This window comes from Colletotrichum siamense, assembly GCF_013390195.1.
Source record: "Colletotrichum siamense strain Cg363 chromosome Unknown KSG_Cg363_contig01, whole genome shotgun sequence".
Lineage (NCBI taxonomy): Eukaryota > Fungi > Ascomycota > Sordariomycetes > Glomerellales > Glomerellaceae > Colletotrichum > Colletotrichum siamense.
In genome coordinates this window covers 7548462-7573425 of record NW_023501014.1, presented here as the reverse complement: position 1 = coordinate 7573425, position 24964 = coordinate 7548462, and the positions used below count along the sequence as shown (strand labels likewise).

The window sequence follows — 24964 nt, the reverse complement described above, 5'->3', positions numbered from 1 at the left end:
ATAGATGAGTCGATCGGCGGACGGGCGGTTCAAATCTCGAATTCGGCTCTCAGAGCTCGGGCGTCGTTCAACGAGCGGATTGGCGAAAAATGGATCAATAAAGTTTACGACAAAAGGAGCGGAACGAAGAAGAATATCAGAAAAAGGAAAGAAAACAGACAAGCCGTGTTGACGTTGGATGAAAAACGACGATCCTGTCGGAAGAAGATGAAGAAAAGATGCCGTTCAAACGGCAAACGCAACGCAATGTAAAACACGCCTTGGCTGGTTGAAGAAGAATACTAAGAAGAGGGAAAATAGAAGCAGGGACTCCACCGTCGACGCAGTCAACGATTGAGGACGAAGGGAATAATTGGTAAGAGGGAAAGAGAGACCGAGAGGAGAGGCCGTGATAGGAATAGGAACAGGAAGAGATCGACATGGGTTGAAGACACCACACAGACAGAGAGACGAACTGGTCGGTCCCTTGTCCCAGCTGTCAGCGCCAAGGGAACGGGGGGCTCGAGGATGGGGAACCACAGTGTCTCAAGAGCGACATGGTTCGCACGTTTTTTCGCCCTTCTCTTCTGGTGGCTCCCCTGTCGAATCTCGGTGCCCGCAGAGAAGGCCGCTGAGCCAAAATCCAAATTTGGCACACGAGCCAAGATGCTGCGAGCGCCGTCCGAGGCTACTACGGCATTCTTGTGCTCGGCGGAAAGCAAACAAGCAGCAATTCTGCATCGACCGGTGGGATATTCCCTCGAGACTCTTCTCGCAAAGTCTCAAGCTTGGAAGGGAACGCAAGTGATTGAGACTTGGCAGTCGGGCCTTGGCAAGCTCGAAAGACGATGGCAACGGCTCTGAGTGGCCACTATGGGCATCTCAAACAGTGACTAGCGGCCTGGCGTCACAGATTCCGCTGGGGGTTGCAGGCGAGCCAGGGTGCGGAAATCGTAGATCAGACAAACCCCTGAGACGAAAGCGGACGCGAGTGGTGTGAGACTCAGCGGCACTAAGCCCCTTCAGGTCACCTTGGCCTTGTCTTGGCTCCTCTTTTGAGGGCACTCACCGAGGGGTCGGGAGGGGTCCTCGGGCAGAATCTCTGCGACCTGTGACCTGAAGGGGCGGGAGAGATCAGAGCCGAGAGAGCTGGGCGCCGTTGGCCAATTGAACGATGGATAATGATCCGAGAACGACAGCATCGAGGATCTTGTGAATCTCGCGAGTGCTTGTTCTGAAGGCTTGATGCATCTGTCAGCCAATCCTCTTGAAGTGATCCCCGACGGTGGAGCACCAGCCTGAAGCAGGGAGAGCGTTGAAAATGCCCAGCCGCCTCGATGCCTACAACAATCAGACCATGTGTATGCTTCTCTCAGCTCATGGCCAGCATTTTCCAAACATCACCGTGAAAGAGTGTGAACGGGAAGAACAAGCGCAAATACAGGAAGATTGAGTTGAAGAGGCGTATGCAAGATGAAGAACAGAGATGGAATGGTTAAGGTTAGAGTCTTTCCGTGCAGGACGTCAACGACTCAGTGGGGATGGAATGGGCCCTTCAGCGGGTCTCCCGCGCCTGTGCCCGTGCCTAGTCAGTCAGTCTTCCATGTCGATGTCGACGCCGAGCACCGTCGAATGACTCCGACCTCGTAATCCGAGTAGCACCGGGAGCTGGCCAAGACATTTCCAAAGTTCAAGCTTGCAGGTCTCATGGATAGTGTTGATCAGCATGCGGCTACTATTCCTTGATCATTTATTCCACCCAGTCCGGATGGTGTGCAGTCGCATTCGGTGCTAAATTTATATACACCTCCGCCGCCCTTCGTCCGCACTTTTGAGGGGTCACGGCTCAACTTGCCCCCATCATGAAATACCCTTTCCCAAGCCACCCTCCGGACTCGCCAAGATGAAAAAGCCATAACGCAGAAGCTCGGCGGTGTGATGTTCTGTACTGGCCAAGAGAGGCTGAATGAAGTCTCAATCTTCAGCCAAGCTGTCTAATGCAGCCTGAAGTCTGAAGGAGTCGATGTTCATTTCATTCACCGCGAGAGTTTCAACTTGACAGCGACATTTGAGACTCTATGTCATCACACCTGGTACGTGCGGCTTAACGCATTTCGTTTTCAGCCCAAAAACTTAAAATCAAAGCATAAAGCACGGGCGTGTACAATCTTTTGAAAGTGCCGGAGGAGGGGTCGTCGATTGAGGCTATTGATGCACTGATGTTGCCCGTGGATCTGCAACAAGTCGCTGTTGTAGTTGAGCAAGCAAACTTTTCATCGCGACCTTGACCACAATCTACAACAATTCCCAGCATCGACCTCTTACTCCCGTAGGCCGAGTATCTTCACTCGGACTCCCTTGGTGTCATCCCTTGGCTCGCCCAGAAAGCAATCCCTGTGATGATCAATGTCTCTTTCCCGTACGACATCGTACAGCTCTAAGTCAAAACGTCGAAAGAGCTTGGCAAGAGCAATGTACATCTCAGCCCATGCAAGACTGTGATTAAGGTCAGTCACATGAAACGATTGAACACAACGGTGACTTTGCGGTCAAAACTGACTTCATCCCTATGCAGTTTCTGTGGCCACGGTGAAAGGGCAGAAAGTACTTGACGTTGCGGGCGTATAGAGGATCAGACTCTAGCCATCTCCCAGGGTCGAAATTTCTTGGCTCTGGGAATGCGCGAGGGTCCATCATGAGGTCGGCAAGGGTTGTTCCGATCGGCGTCTGGAGCGAACATGAGTGAAATGAGTCAATCACACGGAGAAGTGTGTATGGTTTGAGGGGGCTACATCAAATTTCGCGAAGAGCCAGTGATTTCAGCTTACATTTGACGGAATTATCCAGTCGTTGTATCTCAAATGCTCTGTTGGTGCTTGCAGTACAGCTCTTGAGGTAATAAGTGCAGAAATTCGAAGAGACTCTTTGATAACCGCAGGCTACTTAGGTATAAGAATCCGAACGATTAGTAAGTCATGAGAGTGAAGTGTCTGGACTTACAAACCAAGTTAGATTCTCAAGACTTTTCAGGTGTGTCGATGCGTTGGGATCTGGTATGACCGAGTCTAACTCGTCCCTCAGCCGTCCAAGATACTCTGGGTTGGCAAGAAGATGGTATATGGCCGTGGTCAATGTCCGAGCGATAGTGTCACCTGACGCTGTCAAGACGCCGAAGCCTTCTTGTGCCATTCGCTTGTATGACTTCTCTGAACCAGGTAGGTTCGATGACAGAATAGCTTGCATGAGATTGCTCGGGGCCGCAGACTTCGCCTGCGTAGACCCGAAAGAATCAATAGCAACTTTTGCCTGCTGTCTGATGTTCTACTCGTCAATGATGGTGTGAGATGGTGTCAAAGGAGGTTGCATCAGGACATGAGCCTGACTTACCCAGTACACTTGAGCCACAAGAGCCATATCCGCAGAAATCAGCTTTATCAACCAAAGAGGCAGCTCTAATGCGTAAGGTATGATCCAAGGGAACTGCCGGACAAAGGGCGTCACATGCAATAGACCAATGATACTATGCCGCCACACCTGAGCCTTCTCTTGGTCTTGCAATAGCTTCATATCGCCATCCTCGCCAAGAGCATGGGCACAGTAAAAGTCAGTGGCGAAAGCAAGCAAAGGGACGCGGATATTGAGCGGCTCGCCATCGAACATAGCCTTCTTGAACACTTCGCATAAGAGGTCGACTTTCTCGTGAATGAGATCTTCATGATTCAAAACAGACTGCCTGGAAAAGAACCCGGAGATCGCTGCCCTCCTTCGGCGGTGGAGTTCGTGGTCGACTGTGCCAAAGATACCGTCCGGAGTGCCCTGAACTCCAGCACTGGGAGGATACTTGTTTCGACGAACACTTCCGCCCGCGTAAATTGTGTCGAAGAACTCATGGTCATTGACATGAAGCTCGTGCGGGTTGATGCGCACAATAGGGCCGTACTTCTGATGCATGAGTTGGATTTGGTAGGCGAAGGTCTTGCGAGGTCCACCGAAAATATCCGTGTATAATTCATACCATCCAGTGAAGGCCGAAAGTTTTGGGCCGGGGAACTTGGACAAGGGATGAAATGTAAGTCGATAAATTCCCAAGGCAAAAGCGTACAGAAGTAACGCGAAGACCGCGATGGACACGGTGGGCCATACTGAGCCACCATGGGCCATGTAAGTGAGAAGCCCCATGTGAATTCGTGGCGCTGTGTGACGCTTGGTAAACTGAATCCTCGATGGACACCAGTGCGTTCGAAAATGCTGGCGTTCGAGTCTCGGGGAGCTAAGAGACTGATGATGTCGCTTTCCGGCTTCTTCTCGTGTCTGACTCGACGAATTGATCAATTATGAGTCTCCCCACGCATATGCTAGGAAAGACGTGATCCTCAAATGTGTGGCTATCAATAAGCCTAGACAACACCTTTGACCGCTTGTTCCGCGCCCAGAATATCCATCTCCGGGCGATGCAAGAAGAGCGGTTCTTGTTCCTTTTTTGGCAGATGCATGGTGACTGATATGTGACGACCAGGCGCTTGGAAGTGGGTTCATCACATTGTGTCCCGCGAGAGGCGAAAACGTCTTATCATCGGTCTTGGTTCGAGACACAGGGGCAATTGTTGGGTAGACCTAGCAAGGTACACGAAGACATCGCCACATGATCGGTGATGGGCTGCTGGATAATCGATTGAACTAGCTATTTCTCAACGATCTTTCCGATAGTTAGATTTATTGAGCCAATGGTTTTTGCCCTTTCCGACCACCTCCCTTCTAGTGACTGCAGTAGTCCTGACGCATCTATCGACGCTATGTCACTGCACCCCAAGGTTTGAATACGTGGCAGCCCAAATAATGACAGGCCTCCGGGGTTGGACGATTTTTTGTTGCAGAACTCAAGTTACAAGTCGGACTGTCCACTACAGAACCACATATCGATGGGTGATTGAGCCGAAGACCAGTATGGAACCCAAAACTTTGATTTGAATTCGATGAATTCATTGGTTCAGGTCTGACTTCCGACATTCGACATCTGCACGTAGATGGATCAACCCCTCATTACTACCAGGGGATACTGTATTCTGGTAAACCGGTAACCCCACATAGGCTTCAGGTTGCCCGAATGGCCCATGTAATGAGTTGAAACTTGAAATACGTAGGTGAATGGGTACCACTGTACAGTATGCGGGACAACTGGAAAAGACTCTATTGGTGGCTTTCATCCAAGGGTCAAGTTGCCCGATTCTGAAAGGAGCCACACTTACCAGGGTCACGTCCCTTGCCAGCTGCTGAAACGCTGATATGATGTTATCTACGATGCTGATCTGACGTGTGAAGCGGTGAAGACCAAATCAGGCTGGTTAGAGAGAATGCGTCACGAACAGAGAATGGTTTCTTCAGCAAGAGTATCGGCTAATGCATAACCCTCTAATACAAGACCCAAAATGGATGTTCAGCGGCCAATGGCATCATGTTGGTCTGGCACCAATGGCTGCCGAGGCCCCTGGGTTGCACCCATTTTGAGATGAACACCAATTTGAAGATGACCCTCAGCTTCCAATTCGCTCGGCATTCATTCAGACTCCATCAGCCAACCGTCTTACTCACCGGAGCGGTCCATGATAAGCTGCTGACCGTGACCAGGCTTTTGTGCAGCATCAAGGCGTCTAGGGCCAAGTATGTATATATGAGAGAGAACATGATAAATGTTGCTTTGTTTCAGCAATTAATGCGGATAACTTCAAGCTCGTTTGTTTTTGCCTTGTTGCCTGTGACATGGCGCTGCACGGAAAGCCCGTTCGCCAAGAGCTGCTGGAACAGCTGAGAGGCCAAGAGCTCCGAATTCCAGATCTCAGACGCATGTTCAAACACTGGCCTATGGATATCAATACTCAGCTCGAGAGCATCCGTGCCTCAGTTCCAAACAGAATATCAAGGTAATTTTGAAGACTCATCTCAATCCGGTCAGCTTGGCCTTGCTGCTGAGAATAGCAGCCTTACCGAGTCTGCCCAGAAGCAAAGACTTTTGACCAAGATCGACTCGGGGCTTTTTTCTTCAACATGGTGGCCCGGAGCTACCTTGGCAGACGGAGACATCCTGTCGTGCTTGGCTCTATGGGTATGTGATACAACCAAGACTCCGCTGATTGGCTTGGCTGACACGAATGTTGTCAAAGCTTTTCATTTGGGATGATGGTATGTCTCCCAATGTCTCCGAGACACTTGCACCGAAACTAACAGATTACAGAAATGGATGCGGAGGTCGGAGACTTGTCGAGTGATTTCCAAGCCGCCCAAACTTTCCGTAGGGAAACCATCGAGTATGTCCGCCATTGTCTCGGGCTTGATGAGGTTGGTTGCGGCACGCGAGAACCTCCGGAGAGTAAGATCATTGCATTCTTCAAGGTAATTGGTGATGCATCATGTCAAGCCTACGGCGTAGGTATGTACTTCAATGACCCCTCTGATGTGTACACGACTCAGATAAGAGGTATCTAGAACACCGAGAATTGTTGTTCAGAGAGCTGGAATTCTTCACGAAAACATCCGAAGTAGAAGAGAAGCGTAGACTGAGCCCTGATCTGCCTTCAGTAGAGGAGTATGTTGAGACAAGGATGGGAACGAGCGCTGTCAATGTCACCAGCTTCTTCAACGAGTGAGTTGCATAAGTCCAGGAGGATGTCTTGACTCTCACATAAGAAGGTACGCGTACAGAGTATCGCTACCAATCAAGCTACTCACCGACCCTTACATGAAAGTCGTATGGGACAAGACGAATATCATAATATGGGCGTAAGTTGAGACAGCTCACAAATTGTTCCCACTCGCTAAGCTACATCACGCAGCACGAACGATCTGCTGTCCCTAAAGAAGGAAGTGGTTAGTTTGTTATCATTTGAGGACATGGAGGGATGGAAGCCAAACTAACACCAGAATCGCAGGGTCAACAATCAGTAGACAGCATCGTTCCACTCCTGTTTCGCCAGTTCGGCAGCTTGGACTTGGCCGTCTCGATGGTCGTGGAGACGATTGAGAAGGCCGTTGAGGACTTTGACTACGCTGCTTACATCCTTACTGAACGATACTCTGGCGACGAATCTCTGATTGGCAATCTCAAGACGTACATCAACGCATGCAGACTCAACTGTACAGGCAATCTGAACTGGAGTCTTCAAACCGGTCGGTACGGCGTATCTAAGCACGCAATTGCAGGTGGTGTCATGATGCGTCTGGAATAAGATGTGGCAATCTGCAGACGCCGCTAGATTTTGAACTGGGCTCCGAGATTGACAACGTTATTGGGTGCTTACGAATCATTTGATGTCATCATGCTTGAGGTCTGCTTACACAACCATCATAAGAATAAAAGATGAAAGCCAGCGGATCTCTCGACTTCAACAAAAATAACCTTCTTCCTGTTTACATTTTCTGACAATACCTAAGACCTTGATGCTTCAATAAGCCCGTCCATCAACCGTATCTGAAATGTCACAATCTCTGCCTAAGACCACCAAGCAGTGGAACGTTGTAGACGAAGGCGGACTTGCTTCGCTCCGATTCAGCGAACAGCCGGTACCTGATCTGGGAGATAACGAAGTCCTCGTAAAATGTGAGCTTGCACTGGACCCAAATCTCGACAATTACTGACATGAATGGCGAAGTACATGGCGCTGCTATAAATGTAGGCCTCGCCACAATGTCTCAACGACTTTCAATCCGCTAACACGATATGTCGTAGTTTCGTGACCTAGTCATCCACCAAGGGAAATATCCGTGGCATGTCAAACCCAACGTCATCCCTGGGTCAGACGGAGCTGGTGTTGTTCTGGCCGTCGGCAAACACGTGATTCGATTTCAACCAGGAGATAAAGTTATCACAGTACTCAATCAGACACACGCTGCAGGGTCACCCGACATGCTAACGTCAAAGTTCGGGCTAGGCGCTGGGGTTGACGGTACCTTTCGCACCGTCGGAGTGTTCAACGAGCAAGGACTGGTGACAATGCCTGAAGGGATAAACTTCATTGAAGCTGCCTCTCTGAGCTGCGCCGGGGTGACGGCTTGGAACGCTCTGTTTGGACTTGAGGGAAAGAAGGTTTCCGCAGGACAATGGATCCTCACTCAGGGCACTGGGGGCGTTAGCCTTTTCGCCGTGCAGTTCGCGAAAGCAGTTGGCGCGAGGGTCATCGCCACTACTAGCTCTGATGAAAAGGCAGAAATACTCAAAAGGCTCGGGGCTGACCATATCATTAACTATCGGAACACGACAGACTGGGGCGTGGCTGCAAAGCGGTTGACAGGAGGTGTTGGGGTCGACCTTGTTGTCGAAATTGCTGGAAATAGCACATTGAAGCAGAGCGTAGCCAGTGTCAAGCTTGACGGCACCGTCGTGACTGCCGGTTTTGCTGGAGGCGATGGCCAAGACCAAGGTCTGCCAACTTTGCTGGACACTTGGCTCAGTTTGTTCACCGCTCGAGGTGTGTGGGTTGGTAGCAGGCTTCAGATGGAGGAGATGTGCAAGGCAGTTGAAGCCAACCCAGACAAGCTACGGCCTGTTCTTGATCCCAAAATCTTCAAATTAGAAGATCTCGAGTTGGCATATCAATACCTACAAACCGGAAGGCATCAGGGCAAAGTCGGTATTGAAATTTCCTGAGCTAGGTGTATCCATCAACATAGGCATCATTCGCTGTTGGAGTTATCTAATTGAGAAAAGTCACATAACAATGTCTTATGCCTTGTTCATCTTCAGATGTCATGATAGTACATTTGATGACTCCGGCCTCTGAAAGACCCAGCGCAAGTCTCATCTTAATTGAATTGACACAAAAGTGATTGTGCCGAAAAAGTTAAAAAGAGTTGTTTTGTTGAGCACGTGTAAGGAAGTTGCACTACAAACATTGAGCTAGAGTGTTATTTCGTCTACCTTGTTCGTCTAAGCAATCGTGACAAGTTGGACTGAAGTCCGAGGCGAATCAGTTGGAGCCTCCCTTCTGCGGCCAAAGCTCCGGGTTAACAATAAAACCCCCCGCAATAAGGAAAGTCTATTAAATGGAAGTCATAACAGCTATAGAACCGATCTTATGCTCATCGTTTTCAATTAAAGTAAAGTCAATACAGGTACCAGACACTCCTTTTAACCTTCATTGAATTGTCGATTGTTTCTTTCCGCCTCCCGTGGCAATTAATCTGAAGCAGTGCTGCTTCACCATCTAGAAGCTCGTTTATCTGCCGCGAATGGTTTTCATCAATGGACTCAACTGCAAGAATCCACTCCTGTCTGCAAAAAAAGCGTCTCATGTCAAACAACACTGCTACGGTAGTGATGCTGCAACCGTGTCCAGGTTCATCGCACCCTGAAGTTTTCTCACGAGTCGCATCAAGCTTCTGCCCGAGAGCATTTCGTCATTAATCAGAGCTGCGGACCGAATTGCGCTTACAACAGTGCATAAGGGGAAACTTGAACAGACGTTGAACATTTTCGGCGAAACGAAACATCTCGCGAGTAAGGTTTCAAAAGATGAGGCCATCACGGGACGAAACTGAAATGCAGCATGTGTCCGCCCAAAGTCAATGCCTCTCCCGACCAATCACTGGGCAGAGATTTCGGCCGTTGAGCATTCCGATACCTTACAAGCGCCATGTGGGAGAAAGTCTGAAAAGTTTGGCGCAAACTTCATTAGACGACCGATTATCTCATCATCATGAAAGCAATGGAGTGTTCGTGTGAATCGCGTGGGAGCAACGGCGTTGCTCAAAACGGACTTCCAAGAACTGAGTTCGGCTTCGCGGCTTCTAGCGAGTGTCACATTGATTGAGCATTCGTGGAAACAGATGGGAGAACCCTGCATCTCCAGGCCTTTGGCGTTGGTTTGACTTACGCGCCCCCCTGACTCAAAGAGATTAGTTTGGTGGAGACCCTGAGAAATAAAGGGTGTGATATAATGGCGGCGAACACATAATTCCTCCGCAAATCAACATGGCCTCCAATGACAGCCTGCTGCTGGGAGACGCGTTTCTGATTGACATGAAACACCGTCATTTGAAGGATTTCGACCCGCAACCCCATACACTCCGTTGCGTTGACAGCGTCCGCCCCCCCTTTTTGCCGAAATTACGCACGCATAATCCCTGTATATACATGAAAATTTGCCCAACGCCACGTAGATATTCGTAGTACGGCAATTGACCTATTCTGATGGCTTCAATTGATCTATTTCTATTGAATCTCATTATCTGAGGGCATCGTGATGCCTCCTAAACGCCGCCGCGCGGCTCGGCAGGCGGATGATGACCCTTCTGGGCATCGTCCGTCACCCATCGCCAACGGTACGCGGAAACAACGACGTATACAACAACTGGCACAGGACGCCGCCAGAGATCCTCCTCAACGCTCTGCCTCGCCGTCGATCAGGATCGTTACGCCCGCCGAGAGGGCTCGCCGGGCTGCCGCCGCCGAAGAGGCCGCCGAGGAGGCCGCCGAGGAGGTTATCGTCGCCGAGGCTGGACCCGAGACTAATGATTTGGTGGCGGCTGAGTCTACATCGCGAAGAAAGCGTGTACTTATAGCCCCTCCGTCATCACGAAGAGCTCCAAAAGCGTCCTCTCGCCAAAAAGCAACGACAACGCAGAGGAAGCGAAAGAAGGATCCGCCGCATACGATCCGGCTCCGAAGTACTCTGCCTTCGTCGATGCCACCGTTTCGACCAGACTCGACCCCAGTTAACCCAACCCCTCGTCAAACCACTCGATTTGCGGACGATACGCCTACGGCCCCTCGCCATAGCGCTGATGATACGTTTATGTCGTTCCACGATGTATTTGAAGAGGAGGACGATATGGGTAACGAGGAACCAACTCTGCTACAAATCCAGGTTACCCGTGGCCCAGCGCTCAAGGGTAACGGTTTACCTGTTCTCGATCTAACCATCGAGAGCATCGCGTATAACAGATTCAGTATTGCTCCTGTATTAGATGCGAATAGTAGAGACTGGGAGGCAGACAGCGGCGCCCAACTTGAGGCAGAAGTGGCTCACTCGTATATTGTGAAGAAGGCCAATATCGCTGTTGTCGTTGCTTGGAGGAAGCCCACCAACGCATCTAAACCAACACCAATCTTCACTCGGGTCTATCCGTCTACTGGAGGGGTCACTTGGCCAAGTATTCCATGGGTTGATATTGTCCCCTCTCTTGAACAAGCTGAAGAGAGGGGTGAAGTCCACCTCACCGTCAAGTGGCAATACAGCGCCGTACCAATCTCTGGTGGTATAGTGACTGGCGTACGAACGCCTCGAAAAGGTGGCCGAGCAGGCGTTTCAGCCGGCATGCAAGAGGCGATCGATCGTGAGGCTAACGATCCTGCAAACGTCGAGCGTCGGAAGGAGGGTATGCACAGACAACTTCTCCGTACGCACATCTGCCCAGAGTACCAGAGATGTAAGAATAGTTCGGGCGACGAGAAGTTCAACTGGTGCTATATACTAGGCCAGAAGCACTACAAGATCAAATCTCACCATATAGAGAAGTGGGCGAAGGCTATTATGACTGGACAGGCTGGCGTTGACAATATGGAACCACCTAAAGAACTGCTTGGTGAGATTCTTCACGACCAGTTTATAGAGGATCAGAAACGCCAGGGCAAGAGAAGTAAGAATATCGTGGAGGTTGATGATAACCAGGAGACGACAGTGATGACGGAAGAGAAGGCTGAAAATGCCGCACTTCCATCATCAGGGTCAAGATCTGGCCTAACCAACGCCAACAGCAACGCCATCGTCAATATATACGGCAACGCGGGGGCGCCAGATCGTCATCTTCAATATCCTAACCCATACGTACAGCTGCCGCCGCCGGCGCCGCCGCCGCCGGCATATTGGCCATATGCGAACATCTCACAGTATTCGTTGCCAACTCTTCCGCCATTGAACCTTCCAAGCACTCGTCAACCAAGTATCGCACTCCCGATTCGTTCGTCCTCGCCAGTGGTACCGGATTCGCCTCGAAAAGCTCTAGATCAAGTGGCCAGCTTCATCAAGTGGTTTATATCCGTCCGCGGCAAGCGATATAACGTCGACGAAGGGTTCAGAAAGAAGCTACAGAAACTGCGATCAGTAGACAGTAGCTTGCGGGCAATTCGCAAGTTACCAGATATTTGGTTTACTGAACAGGGTTTTACTCAAGATCTTACCGAAGATGTCAGGAACTCGATCAAATCCTTCATAGACAACAGCGCCTACTACGGAGGGCAGTCTGACGCCCTCTCCGACGTGGTATCTCACTCTGAACTTCATTCAAACCATCGAGAGTCAGAAGGAGATGTTTATACAAGAATATACGCTGGATTGCCAGGAGGGACGGCGGCGGCGCCAGTTGAAAACTCTGCGGCGCTAGTTTCAGGCGAGTTGGGGTCATCCCGACATATCGACGCCCTAGTGCCACGTCAATCCATCGAGCAAGAGATCCGTGGTACGCCAGTTGAAGTTGGTCGACGTGGTGAGTGTATATAGAGCTGTTTACTGTCGAATATGGCTAACTTTGTAGGCGTTTCGGAACTCTTTGGTTTCGTTTCGTCACCACTGCTGTCAGCGTCGCAGATGCTGCCCACGCAGTTACAGATCGAACAAGACGAAATCGAGCAAGGCGATGAGGACAATCAGATTGAAATCTCGAGTGATACGTCGTCAACAGAGACGTATTACTCGGAGGAGGATAACGAAGAAGAGTGATACAGCAAGAGTGGTGTGAAGTTTGACTGTATGCGCGATTTTTTTGCATGACGTGTTCAACCACGGAAAAGTCTACCCATAGCCGTAGATTCAACACTGCCGCTCTATACGTATAAAAGCAATAGAATTACTGTTATTTTGGATCTGCAAACAATACACTTCGGTCCATCCCGATACTGGTTAGGGGCAGTTGAAGTCTCTGACTATGGTTGAAGTCTCTGATCGTGATGACGTGTCATCATCACAAATCATCGTCACAAGCATCAACAACGCGTTTCAGCCGTTATACAGGCAAAATTGATATGTATACGTAGCTACCGACGAAAACAATGGACGACGGTATATTTTTTGTGTTCTGGTGCGCTTGTGGCTAACCTTTTGGCAATCTTGTTGGCTACAATCATGGATTTGATGATTGACCATCATATGACGACACGATTAAGATCTATTGCGCGCGAACGCACGATGAAAATTTGGATTGCTTGCTGATGTTCAATATTGGCAGCAAATCCTCCCTTTTATAGTTCGATATCGTCAAATATATGCTCTGTCCCATCAAAGTTGACGAACGAATGGCGGAAATGGCCCTCGATCTGGGGTAGACGATACCCAATCTCCATAGCGCAGTCACGTAGATATTCCATGAAATCCCGAGTGTCATTCTCATCGTTGTTCCACTTCGAATACGTCTTCCTGATGTATCGCTTTAGATCGCCGAAGTACTCTTCGATGGGGTTGAAGTCTGGTGAATACGGAGGCAGAAACTCGAGATGGACACCTGATACCCGGCATAAACCCTCGATTTCAGGTATACGATGGCAGGAGAGGTTATCCATAACGATGACAGAGTTTGGCTCTGGAAAACGCCCACATTTCGGGATAAGGCACTCCTGTAGCCAACGAAAGAACCCATCGCCGTCAGTCGTACCATAATACGTAGTCAAGTGTAGGATACCGCTCAACGTGAGGGCTGGCAGGATCTGTACGCGAGAGTTCTGAAACCGATCAATCTCTGCAGTTCGAAACGCAGCAAGCCCTTTCGGCGCCCATCCAGTCCTCCGTATCCCAGTATCCTTATTGACGCCGGATTCGTCGACGAATACCAGCTGGTCGGGGCGATATCGTCGTATACGGTACAAGTACTCGTATCGTAGTTCGTCACTTCGCTGAGCAGCAATAATCTTGGACTTCTTGTTCGTCCAGCCAGCTGAGTTTAACTGTCGACTGATTGCAGAACGACTGATCTGGATCTCGAAGGCTTCAAATAGGAAATCTTGCATCTCTTCAAGAGATAGATCGCTGCGGTACTGCAGTAGTTCAAGAAGCTCTGTACGATGCCATATTTCCATCTTTTGTCGACTCTGGCGGCACCTCTTATATCTCTGCACTTCGCCAGTGATATTACGTCGTGATCTATGTCGTCGAATCGTTCGTTCGGTACAGCCAACGATACTTGCCAGCTCGTGGGTCTTTTGGTCTTCGAATGGCAGTATCATCGCGATCGTCGATAGCTGTAGATTCGATATTCTGGGCGCCATTGTATCGTCGTCGTCGCCCGGCGTCTTTCTCGATGTATCTGATATAATAAACCACGGACATGTACTGACCAGCGGCAAACTGTAAGTAACAGGGCACAATCTATACAGCAGTAGACTCTTGCTCAATATCGTGAACAAGCTGAGCTATCAGGAGAGTCATTAATCCTGTTGACTGCCAAAGCATTTGCTCTGAAGAACCGTATCAAGCCCCTTGGTATGCTTATATATTACTCAGAGCCATACAAACCGTATGCTGAGTAGATATATAAAGTCATACAGCAGGTCTCTTCTTCTGTTCCTCAGCAAATGTCATCTTGATCTCTCATGACGAAAATAGACCTTTTGTTGGTCGAATGGTATGGGGATGAGGTGACTAGCTGGGTTGGCAATGCCTCGATGGGTAGATTGACTGCTACGGAAGCATGAAATACACACCTTATGTCTCTATCGTGTAGTTATACGTTTGAATACTACTGGGACTATAGTGATTGACGGCAATTGAGGTGTTGGTGATGACTTTGACGCGTTTTGCGTGCGATGCAGAGAAATGCGCGTCACAGCGTAAAATTGGCTTTTTTTCATGTTTTTGCATAAGCGGGGAAAAAAAAGGGGGGCGGACGCTGTCAACGCAACGGAGTGTAATATTCTTCCTTTGAGAACGAGCACCGACGGGAATAAACTCATGACACTCAACGGCGAGCGCACTAACCAAACCTTCATTGATCGAATCGAGCTAGTTGGCGCACATGGGTCTTTTCCATTGAATCCGTATGGCTCGGAGACACTTTACCGAATGAGGCTCGAGTGATCCACCGGCCCTTGCTATGAGGCCATGCTCGTCAGTCCCAATGTGTCTTGATCGCCCGTTCGGACGGAGGAGGGTCTGCAAAGCTCCTCCAATCATTCAGATCAAACGTTCTCGCTGTAACGCTGTCGCAAATTGGATCTGAAGAATATATAAAACATTACCTTGGCGCCTACTTGGCGATCGTTCTTCAGCCAGTCTCACCATCGTTCGCTGCTCCATTTCATACTCAATCTCACTCTTTTTCTCCACGCCAAGATGGCCAAGTTTCTTGCCCCTGCTGCGGCTCTGCTGCCCGTCGTGCTGGTAGCGGCGATTCCCGTCTCCAACTCCGTAAGCTGAGCCCCGTTGTTTCGTCCGATCGCAGCCCATTTCGCGACATTCAGACTGACCCGATTTTGCCCCTCTTAGACCGGCTGCACCGTTACCAAATTCGAGGATATCGCGACCGCCGTCTCGTCATGCACCGACATCACGCTCTCTAACATTGCTGCCCCGGCGGCCAGCCCCATCGATCTCCAGAAGCTGAAGAAGGGCACCAAGGTTACTTTCGACGGCACAACCACCTTCGCCACGACTGTCGACTCCAGCTTCGACCCTATCATTATCTCTGGAACTGACATTACAATCACTGGCGCACCCGGCCACGTAATTGAGGGCAATGGCGCTGCTTACTGGGACGGCCTGGGTTCCAACGGTGGTGGTGACAAGTGAGTGCAAACACTCTGGCAGAAATGAGATACGTGAAGCTAATGCGCCCGAATCAGGCCCAACCACTTCGTTGTTGTCAAGAAGACCAGCAACGCAAAGATCACCGGCCTGAACATCAAGAACTGGCCTGTTCACTGCTTCTCCATGACCGGCAACCAGAACCTTGTTGTATCCGATCTGATCCTTGACAACTCCGCCGGCGATGTGCCCAACAACAAGAGCGGCACCAAGGCTGCAGCCCACAACAGTGACGGTTTCGACATTTCCTCCAGCGACTATGTCACCCTCGACAACATCAAGGTTCACAACCAAGATGACTGTGTTGCTGTCACCAGTGGCACCCATGTCACCGTCAACAACATGTACTGCTACGGAGGTCACGGCCTCAGCATCGGCTCCATTGGCGGCAAGAGCAACAACACTGTCGATAACGTCGTCTTTTCCAACTCTCAAATCATTAAGAGCTCAAATGGCTGCCGCATCAAGTCCAACTCTGGCACCACTGGCTCCGTCACCAACATCACTTACAAGAACATCACCCTCACCGACATCGACACCTACGGCATTGATGTCCAACAGGACTACCTCAACGGCGGCCCGACCGGTTCGCCTACCAACGGCGTCAACATCAGCAGCATCCACTTCGTCGATGTTCAGGGTACTGCTACCGGTAGCGACGCCTACAACTACTACATTCTTTGCGGTGATGGCAGCTGCTCTGACATCACCTTCGAGAACACCAAGATCACCGGAGGTGGCAAGGGCGGCAGCTGCAACTTCCCCGCCAGCGGATGCCCCGCATAAGCGCTGTTTGGGCGCTTCTTTTCCTCGTAAATATTTCATGAAGTGTATACGTATAAAGACCATCACGTCATTGGGAGGCCAGACCTCTAGGTCATGAGTAGCTGGCATATATAGACCGAACAATACCAAGTATATAACTTTATTACGATAAAATCTCATGGCGGGCAACCATTTGCGCACATTCTCATCCAAATTCTCCGGAACGTTGGTGACCAACTCGTATTGTCTCGCTTCATTTGACCGATCAATACCTGGATTTTGGGGGGCAACCAGCTGCTTTGGGACCCTTGACAGCTTTGAAGTGGTCGTTCTATCTCTTTCAGTATGCCCCAAACTCTTACCCATTAGTCAACTGAATATCAACCTCTTAACACGCATAAAGCCGTGCCCAGGGTATCACCCGAGTGGGTTGACACACGGATAAGCAGAATCTGAGGCGCCGGTTCTCACATTTGATTCTACCTCGCAGTCGCTACATGCTGCTCAACGGTATCCCGGATCGCGCTCACATCCCTAATCCTCTCGCCCCCCATTCAATCTCCAGCTACCACAGTACATCAATCAGCAGGAAAGGCACATGCAGACACAAGCTGATCTAAATGTCTCTCCCCTACGACCTCCATCCCAATCCTACTTAAAACCCCCACACGGAACCGGAATCGACCAGTTCGTACTCCGACTCAAATCAAGTTGACGCCGCTCGGTGTCTTGTATAGAGCGATAATCGCATACTTTACTGGGTTCCGAGTTGGCTACCATTTGCTCTTGAGGCTTCTGTCGTGTAGAACTCGGGCAGCAAAGATTATGGCGCCTCCCCCGAGAAGACAGCACCCCTGAAAATAGGCATCTCATCAGCAAACCTGCAAATCTGAGCCAATTGAACAAAGGAGGTAAATATGACTTACAGCAAAAATGATAAGAGGATGATACCCAGTCCTGGTGTCGCTCTGAATCAAGGCCCCAGCTATCGGACTGCCCGTCAGGACAGCCATGGCGGTAACGGTACCAAATGCTCCAAGCCTGGCTCCGAGCTTTCCGGTGGGAATGATTTGCCCGATGGCAGCAGGCATGACTGATATAAAGACCCCAGATGCAAAGCCGTAGAGACAAGCGAATGCAACGAGTACCCCAGGCGTCGTTGCAGGAAGCCACATGACCACACACAACAGTCCGCAAAGAATAATCATCGGATACAGAAAGTTCAGCCGGCCAATGCGGTCCGCTGCATATCCACCACTGCTAGAGTCAGAAGGCGTCCATATTTCAAGCGGGGACGCATAGCCCAGGGAGAGGGTACACACATAATACGTCCGAAAAGACTCGATGCGTTGATGAGAGGCAGTAGGTACGACCGAACCTTTGAGTTCGGATCGAGGGCGACACAAAATGGCTCTGCAAACCGTTAGACACAGATCCTACGCGAAGACCTGGGGCATAAACACAAACTCTAAGACTCACCTAAGTAGTAAAATGGGACATACACGCCCAGGCTTGCGATGACCGCTCCAGCCGAGAGACATGAGTAGCGTATATCTAAGAAGCCCCTGTAATCAAGCAAGCTTCCGAGAGATTTCAGCTTCCTCTTTGGCTGCTTTGAAGAGGACACAACTATGGCCAAACCGTAACAGGTCAGCAGAATCACGGCGCCAACACGGAGTGCCCATGCAAAGCCAATCTGGGGGACGAGTCTCGAAAACATGATCGGGAGGCAAACCCCGCCCAGGCTGCTGCCAGATGCCACAATGCCCATGGCCATGGCACGCTTTCGGTGGAAATATTGCCCTGTTACGGTGAGAGCCGGCTAAGTATTCCAGGTTAGTACGTTTTAGAGCTTGCATTACTGCAAATGAAGCTCCTCAACCAACAGTCCTGGCGAATGAATAAGATGCGACCCACCTGAACTCCGTAGGCAACAGTGAGGCCAAAAAGGAGAGATTGAGCCAAGAACTGCTGCCAAATCGCGTTGGGCTGAGTGAAAGATGTTGCAAGCATAGAGCCAGCGCCCCCGATCGCGGCGAACAGGTAGAGCCACTGAGGAAAGTTTAGCATATTCATGGCACCCATCCCGAGTTCCAATGGAGTAACTTACCTTGGGACCGTAAAGATCAAACAGTGCTCCAGCGACCGAGCCCGAGAGGTACATCAGCGTGATTTGCAGCGTGCCAATGAAGGAGATGGCGGTCGGCGAGTAATTCTTCAGATATTCTTGCTGGTAAAAAGTCTGGAAGAAACCGAAGCTGTTCACGACGCCAAAGGATGCGAAGTAAACCAAGAAGGAGCCGGTAACTGCGAACCATGCCTGCGTGCCTCCCTCCGGATACACCTCTTCCTGTGCGGGCGAGAAAACTCCATCTTGCGTTCCAGAGATGTTCTCAGGGTCGGATGGAACGATGGAGTTGTGCTTCTCGGACCGAGACTGACCTGATAGAGTGTTACCCGCCATGGTTCACAACGTGAACTGGCTTGTCAAATAAGGTTAGGTTGGCAAATGTGCTTACAGCGAGGATGATGTGGCGACCGTAACGATACGGTCGGTAGTGATTGTTGATGGTGTTTGCGACAAAACTTCGCTCGAATCTTATGGAGGAGAGTGGTGTTTGTGACCAGGGAACTTTCCCGGGGGCACGCCTTTGGGCGAAAGGATATATATACCTTATTTCGCTGTGGGCTTGCACAATCCTCCTTTTCCGAATTGGGACACATTTTCCTTGCAAAAGTTCCTTCGCGCCGTCCGGCGATATCGGGTCGCTCTCCACAGCTTGGCAAACTAGCCAATTGGTATTAAAGTCGGAGCTCCCAACTGGGTGCTGGGTTCTTTATCGCATTGTTTTCTCCGCATCCTCAATCTCAGCGCTATCACAATGATGAACAACTCCCAGGCTACACAACAGTCACCCAGTAAACATGTTAGACGCCTTGCATTGAATGTAAACGCCCCCCTGTATTCCAGATGCATATGGTACCGCGCCTGACGCTCTGAAGGCATGTGCATCCTGCCGCGAGAGAAAGACAAGATGTAACGAAGCGAAGCCTTCTTGTGATCGGTGCAAGAGACTGGGACTGGCGTGCGCATATGTGGAGAGCGTCGCATCCAAGTGAGATCCAACAGTGTTGATCGTTCTAGTCAAAGTTTTCTCATGAACTCTCCGTCTGTCAGGAAAGGTCTTTCAGTCTCCGAATTGGCTGGCGCCCTTCAACGAATGGAAGACAAGATTGACAACCTTGTGGCAAAGACAACGGCAAACCAAGGGGTTGGCCCACTCAGCGATCGCAACCATCCAAGTTCTACGACACAACCTCCTAATACCCCAGATCCAGCCAGCCCCATCAGCGCCTTTACGCCCTCAAGGCTCGGGTCGGTTCAGATTCGTCAGGAACTGGCGATACCAGAGCGTCACTGCACAGCGCCACAGCATTTACTAACATGGTCGTGTTCGCCCTTGACTCTAAGCGACCGTGAGCTGCGATACCCAGTCGACCTTGAAATTAAGCAAGCCAGACTGAGAAAGACCACTGCTGCACCAGTATGTCTGTCGCAGAACATGAGCGAAGTGAGCAACAGCTGGCTATCCGCAATATCCTTGTCTCAACTCCGTGACCTAGCCAACCTCTATTTCACTCACTTTCACCCCCAATGTCTTATTCTTGATGAGGACAATTTCTACCATCATCATCTTAGTCGGACCCTGAGAGTCGGTTTTGATGACAATTTAAGCAGCTGCGTTGTACTTCTAGTACTTTCCCTTGGTTCCGTTGTCGCATGTCAGACTGATGGCAGAGAATGGGCTCAGTCAGATTCTGCCACTGACATGCTTAAGTTTGAGGCCGGTCTCAGCTTCTTCAATCTAGCTTGCAGCATATTTCGTGATGTTGAAGATGTTAGCTGGGAAAGCGTGCAGTGTCTTCTGCTCATCGCGTAAGCATCACTCATCGCAGTCTGAATCCTGCAACTAACACAAAGAGTCTTTACAACTCATCCAAACTCAGAGTTTACGATCATTGGCGTTTCATCAACAAAGCCTGTTCGACTGTGATAATCTTGCTGCCTTTGTATGTTGACTCATTTCAAAAGTTCATGGGCATTGTCTAAATAAAGGTTTGATAGAGAGGAACAGCTGCGAGCTCACCATTGCCAACTCTACTGGATTGCATACCTACAAGAAAGGTAAGTGCCGCTGCTGCACTTGTTGATATCATAACGCTGACAATATTCCAGTCAAATACTCGTCGAGTTTGAATTCCCCTCGAGCGGTCTTAGTGGGCTTGAAAGCTCCGTTCCGTTGCCGCTTCTCCCAGATCCTGGGATCGACCCGCGGCAAAAGGAGTACCAATTCTTCTTCCTTGCCCTCGTTTCAATGAGAAGACTCCTTAATAGGATTCACTCCCATTTGTACAATCAAGGTGACTTGAGAAAACTCCGCGATGTAGATCGATACTAATTTTGACTGATTATACAGAGCGGCTTGTGATTCCAACTCCCTCCGTGCTCTACGAACTCAACCGGCAGATTGAGGAGTGGAAACAATGTCTCCCCTCTGCATTTCAGTTCTCGGATCTCACACTATCGGATGAAGTTCGAATTGCTTCTCAAACCGACAAGCGCAGCATGCAAGAGAGGCTCAAGGGTCACTTGAAGGCCCGCTATCATGCCGCCAAAACCATACTCTACCGACCTCATGTTCACAGGGTGATACACAGCTCTGGAGTAGATGCCGCGGATTACGAACTAGATTGTGCTAAAACTGCTATTGCTTCGGCGCTGATAGGAATTCTTCACGGCGGGATAATGCACGAGCCTTTCCAGCTTCTCCTGTTTCCCATTAACTCCTGGAGAACGTAAGTTACCGCCTCGATTCGAACGTTCTGGAGACATCTGACAAACCTGAAAAAGGCTATTTGCAATAAGAATCCAGATACAAATGATTCAGAGAACGGAGGTTTCGGGATTGGCAGCGGCCTTGCTGCCAGATGGCTGGGAAGTGATTGATCGGGTTCAGGCAATCATTGTTGACGCGGCATCTCCTTTTTCACCGACAATCACCAGGGATTACGAGATTGTTCAGAGTCTCGCAGAAGGATAACTATTTGTAAGCATTTGTCATGCGTTCATTCTTGATGCATCCAGCATTCTACTTAAACATCATATTTTACTGCAACTTAATGAACCCACCGGGCTGCAGCCTTCGAGCGAAACTCCGCCGCCAGCCCCTCATCCCTAGAGTCCTTCGCCGCAGAAACCATGAACACGGCATTTCCTTCAATTACCCATTTCTGAATGCTGTCGTCCCAGTAGGAGATACTCCCCCGATCCAGTGTAGCCCGAGCAGTGGCAGTCTCCCCAGGACGCACAAACACCTTGTCCCACCCCTTCAGCTCCCTCAGAGGTCGGCCGAGTGTCGGCTTGGACACCGGGCTCACGTAAAACTCCACTACTTCCTTGCCGTCAACGCCCCCAGTGTTGGTCACGTCAACCTGAACCTCAATCGTTTCGTCCACAGCGAGAGAACCGCTGCTCAGCCTGATGTTAGAGTATGCAAATGTCGTGTACGAGAGACCATATCCGAAGGGGAACAACGGCTCAATCTTGCGATGGTCATAGAATCGGTAACCGAGGTAAAGGTTTTCACCATAGTGAACCACATCATTCTCTCCGGGGTAGTTGTCGAACGAGGGTGTGTCCTCAATGCGGCGTGGGAATGTGATTGGCAACTTCCCACAAGGATTGGTGGTCCCGAGAAGAATGTCGGCAATACAGTTGCCCTGCTCCTGCCCTTGATACCAGGCCTGAACAATGGCTGGCACTTCGTTGACCCAGGGCATCGTGATTGGGCTGCCTGTCTGATTGATGACAATGGTCCTGGAATTCGCTCTCACCACAGCCCGCACCAACTCGTTAGATTGCCCTGGTAGATCCATGGAGACCATATCGCTTGTTTCCGTCTCCCATTCATGATCTTTCCCAACGACCACAATCGCTATGTCGCTACGGCTGGCGAGGTCAACGGCTTCCTGTAGCATGGCATCGAGATCGCCAGGGTTCTCCAGGAATCCAACTCGACCACCATCTTGAACCTCCTCACGTTCAAGCATGCCCGTGTAAGTCATGTCGTACGGCTTAGGCTCGCGACTGATGGACTCAAGGACAAGCTCGTATGATTGTCCGGCCTTCAGCTCCACTTCAACGCGTTCTTCAGGCGAGCCGTAGCTCATAAAAAGAGAGGACTTGGGTGACCACCACCGGCGTTCAATGTTGATGATTACCTTTTCGTCGAGTATAAGCTTCCCGGGTCCGCAACTGGAAAGGGAAAACTGATGTACTCCAGTGGTTTTGGGCGTCAGAATCGTCTTGGCGCGGTAGGAGTACCTTTCCCCAGTTGTCAACTCTGGCGGAAGCCCGTCGTAGCAAACCAGATTCGAACTCGGTCGGTGCTCAGTCATGAAAGGCGTGCCCTCGTGCTTCATGTTTCTCCAAAGCGACAATACGAATCCAGGGGAGCCGGTCTTCGGGTTCGTCATCACCGAAGGCTCAAGAAGAGGAAGGTAACGGTGAGTGAGTATGCCTGGCTTGGTCACGACTTTCGCAGTCGGATAAATGCTGGAGATCTCCTTGCTGAAAGAGCCGAACGGTGTAGTACGGTAGTGAGGTGAGAGATTCGAACTCCCGCCTCCAGTCGCAACGGACCTGTTTGCGTTGGGGCCGATGAACGCTATGGTCTTTCCGTCAAGATCCTTCAAGGGAAGAATACCACCCTCGTTCTTCAACAGAACAATACCTGTAGAGCTGTTAACGCAATCCTTTCTGGATGACCGATGGTTTCTGGAGTAGACTCACCTTCGGCGCCGGCGCGGCGCAAGATTGCCCGATGCTCGGGGAGATCGACGGCCTGCTCAGGTCCTTCTTTCCAGTCGGGAATTTTGCTCTTCCCAGTCTTGTGGACAAGCTCGAGAACCGTACTTGCGGAAGCATCGATGAAGGAGCTGTCGACCAGGCCTTGCCGGTGAGCTTCAAGAAGGTGCTTGCCCCGCCTCCTCACAGGCCCCGGCATTTCAAGATCCAGACTGCAATGATCCGTAAGCTTCGTGAACATCCTTGAGATTTCCCAGATGACGTACCCAGCTGTAAGAGAGGGAACAACGCTATTGGTCCCAAACCAGTCACTCATAACGAGTCCGTCCCAACCCCACTCGCCACGGAGGATATCTCTGATGAGGTAGTGGTTCGCAGAGCAGAAGTTTCCGTTTACCTTGTTGTAAGCCGTCATGATCGACCACGGGTTGCTGTCGCGGACTGCGATTTGGAAAGGCTGGAGGTGGATCTCACGCAGGGCGCGCTCGGGAATCTTCTCGTCGATGAAGAAGCGGCGATTTTCCTGGTCGTTGGCGGCGTAGTGCTTCACACAGGCCCCAATGCCAGCAGCTTGGATCGTGTTGATGTACTGAGCGGCAAGCTTGCCCGTCAAGAAAGGGTCCTCGCTGTAAGCTTCAAAGTTGCGCCCGCTCAGAGGGGTCCTTGGGATGCAAACTGGATGTATCGAGTATCAGTGCTAAATTCAACCGACCCTAGCGGCAGATAACAGAACCGCACTCACCAGTCGGTCCTAGCAGAACATCAACCCCCTTGCTCTTGGCTTCTGCTATCAAAACTTGCGATACGTCCTCGATTACTTGCTTGTCCCAGGTAGCGGCAAGTGACACGCTGTTTGACTCGTCAGTCTAACATAAATGACAATAATGAGGCAACATTTCTTGTTCAGAACACTAACCCGGATGGTAATGAAGCTGCAGTCACTCCATCGACGAAGATTCCCCCGCGCACGCCAGTTGGTCCATCGGAAGTCTTGATTCTGGAGATGCCCAGCCTAGGGATGGGATTCGTGCGCCAGAGGTCTTCTCCAGTCAAAAGCAAAATCTTCTCTTCCAATGTCATCTGTTTGAGCTTCTCATCCGCAAAACCTTTTGCATCTTGAGTGGCAGTCACAGGGACCTTTGAGGGATCATGATCCCGACCATGTCTCTCGGTGTCGAGCATGTTGAGAGTGAGCCAAATCAAGCGCCGAGTAAATCCGCGTGAAGAACACGGAAGAGTTGTGAAATACTCTCGAAGGAAAGTCGTGCATACTGCTTATTTTGAATGACCTTGAAACCGGAGGCAAGACGACAAACCGAGACTTCAGGCATACCCGCAACATGTGTTCGTGACCCATCGTTCAACTTCAGTGTGGCCATCGGCGCCGGTCCGCATCTCCCCGCCTGGTTTGCTTAACCTGGCAGCAACAAATCCGGACCGCACTGGAATAGATTCAACTAGCCAATTGGATCATGAGCAAGACTGCAGTTGCAGTGGCGGAACTTGCATAAAGCCCCCACAATATGATCACCGCCGTTGGAGGCAGTCCGTTTCTCCCCGCTCGTCCTCTGCG

The 24964-nt window shown here is 50.4% G+C and overlaps 7 protein-coding genes across 7 annotated transcripts; 4 read left to right on the top strand and 3 right to left on the bottom strand.

Annotated features, from left to right (window-relative positions):
* Nucleotides 1-5736: 5736 nt before the first annotated feature.
* BOT2-5 (Presilphiperfolan-8-beta-ol synthase) lies at nt 5737-7199 on the top strand (the record flags this gene model as incomplete). The annotated part of the gene is made up of 8 exons (XM_036633766.1): nt 5737-5897; nt 5956-6079; nt 6138-6156; nt 6209-6343; nt 6445-6616; nt 6664-6753; nt 6807-6840; nt 6903-7199. 8 exons carry the CDS (start codon nt 5737-5739, stop codon nt 7197-7199), a joined length of 1032 nt encoding a protein of 343 aa, XP_036501809.1.
* A 247-nt stretch (nt 7200-7446) lies between these two features.
* Nucleotides 7447-8617, top strand: CGCS363_v001916 (Zinc-type alcohol dehydrogenase-like protein; the record flags this gene model as incomplete). Its single annotated transcript, XM_036633765.1, has 4 exons — nt 7447-7570; nt 7623-7642; nt 7700-7804; nt 7892-8617. 4 exons carry the CDS (start codon nt 7447-7449, stop codon nt 8615-8617), a joined length of 975 nt encoding a protein of 324 aa, XP_036501810.1.
* A 4587-nt stretch (nt 8618-13204) lies between these two features.
* On the bottom strand, nt 13205-14035 carry CGCS363_v001915 (uncharacterized protein; the record flags this gene model as incomplete). The annotated part of the gene is made up of 1 exon (XM_036633764.1): nt 13205-14035. The coding sequence occupies one exon, from the start codon at nt 14033-14035 to the stop codon at nt 13205-13207; it is 831 nt and encodes a 276-aa protein (XP_036501811.1).
* A 1252-nt stretch (nt 14036-15287) lies between these two features.
* Nucleotides 15288-16544, top strand: pgaD (putative endopolygalacturonase D; the record flags this gene model as incomplete). The annotated part of the gene is made up of 3 exons (XM_036633763.1): nt 15288-15362; nt 15441-15739; nt 15797-16544. 3 exons carry the CDS (start codon nt 15288-15290, stop codon nt 16542-16544), a joined length of 1122 nt encoding a protein of 373 aa, XP_036501812.1.
* A 1447-nt stretch (nt 16545-17991) lies between these two features.
* On the bottom strand, nt 17992-18987 carry CGCS363_v001913 (Fujikurins efflux protein; the record flags this gene model as incomplete). The annotated part of the gene is made up of 3 exons (XM_036633762.1): nt 17992-18345; nt 18441-18575; nt 18634-18987. The coding sequence occupies 3 exons, from the start codon at nt 18985-18987 to the stop codon at nt 17992-17994; spliced, it is 843 nt and encodes a 280-aa protein (XP_036501805.1).
* A 1366-nt stretch (nt 18988-20353) lies between these two features.
* ecdB-3 (Echinocandin B biosynthetic cluster transcription factor ecdB) lies at nt 20354-21625 on the top strand (the record flags this gene model as incomplete). Its single annotated transcript, XM_036633761.1, has 6 exons — nt 20354-20460; nt 20508-20594; nt 20650-20709; nt 20761-20945; nt 21002-21380; nt 21436-21625. The coding sequence occupies 6 exons, from the start codon at nt 20354-20356 to the stop codon at nt 21623-21625; spliced, it is 1008 nt and encodes a 335-aa protein (XP_036501806.1).
* A 76-nt stretch (nt 21626-21701) lies between these two features.
* On the bottom strand, nt 21702-24573 carry bglB-4 (Beta-glucosidase B; the record flags this gene model as incomplete). Its single annotated transcript, XM_036633760.1, has 5 exons — nt 21702-23317; nt 23377-23603; nt 23658-24066; nt 24134-24240; nt 24308-24573. The coding sequence occupies 5 exons, from the start codon at nt 24571-24573 to the stop codon at nt 21702-21704; spliced, it is 2625 nt and encodes an 874-aa protein (XP_036501807.1).
* Nucleotides 24574-24964: the final 391 nt, after the last annotated feature.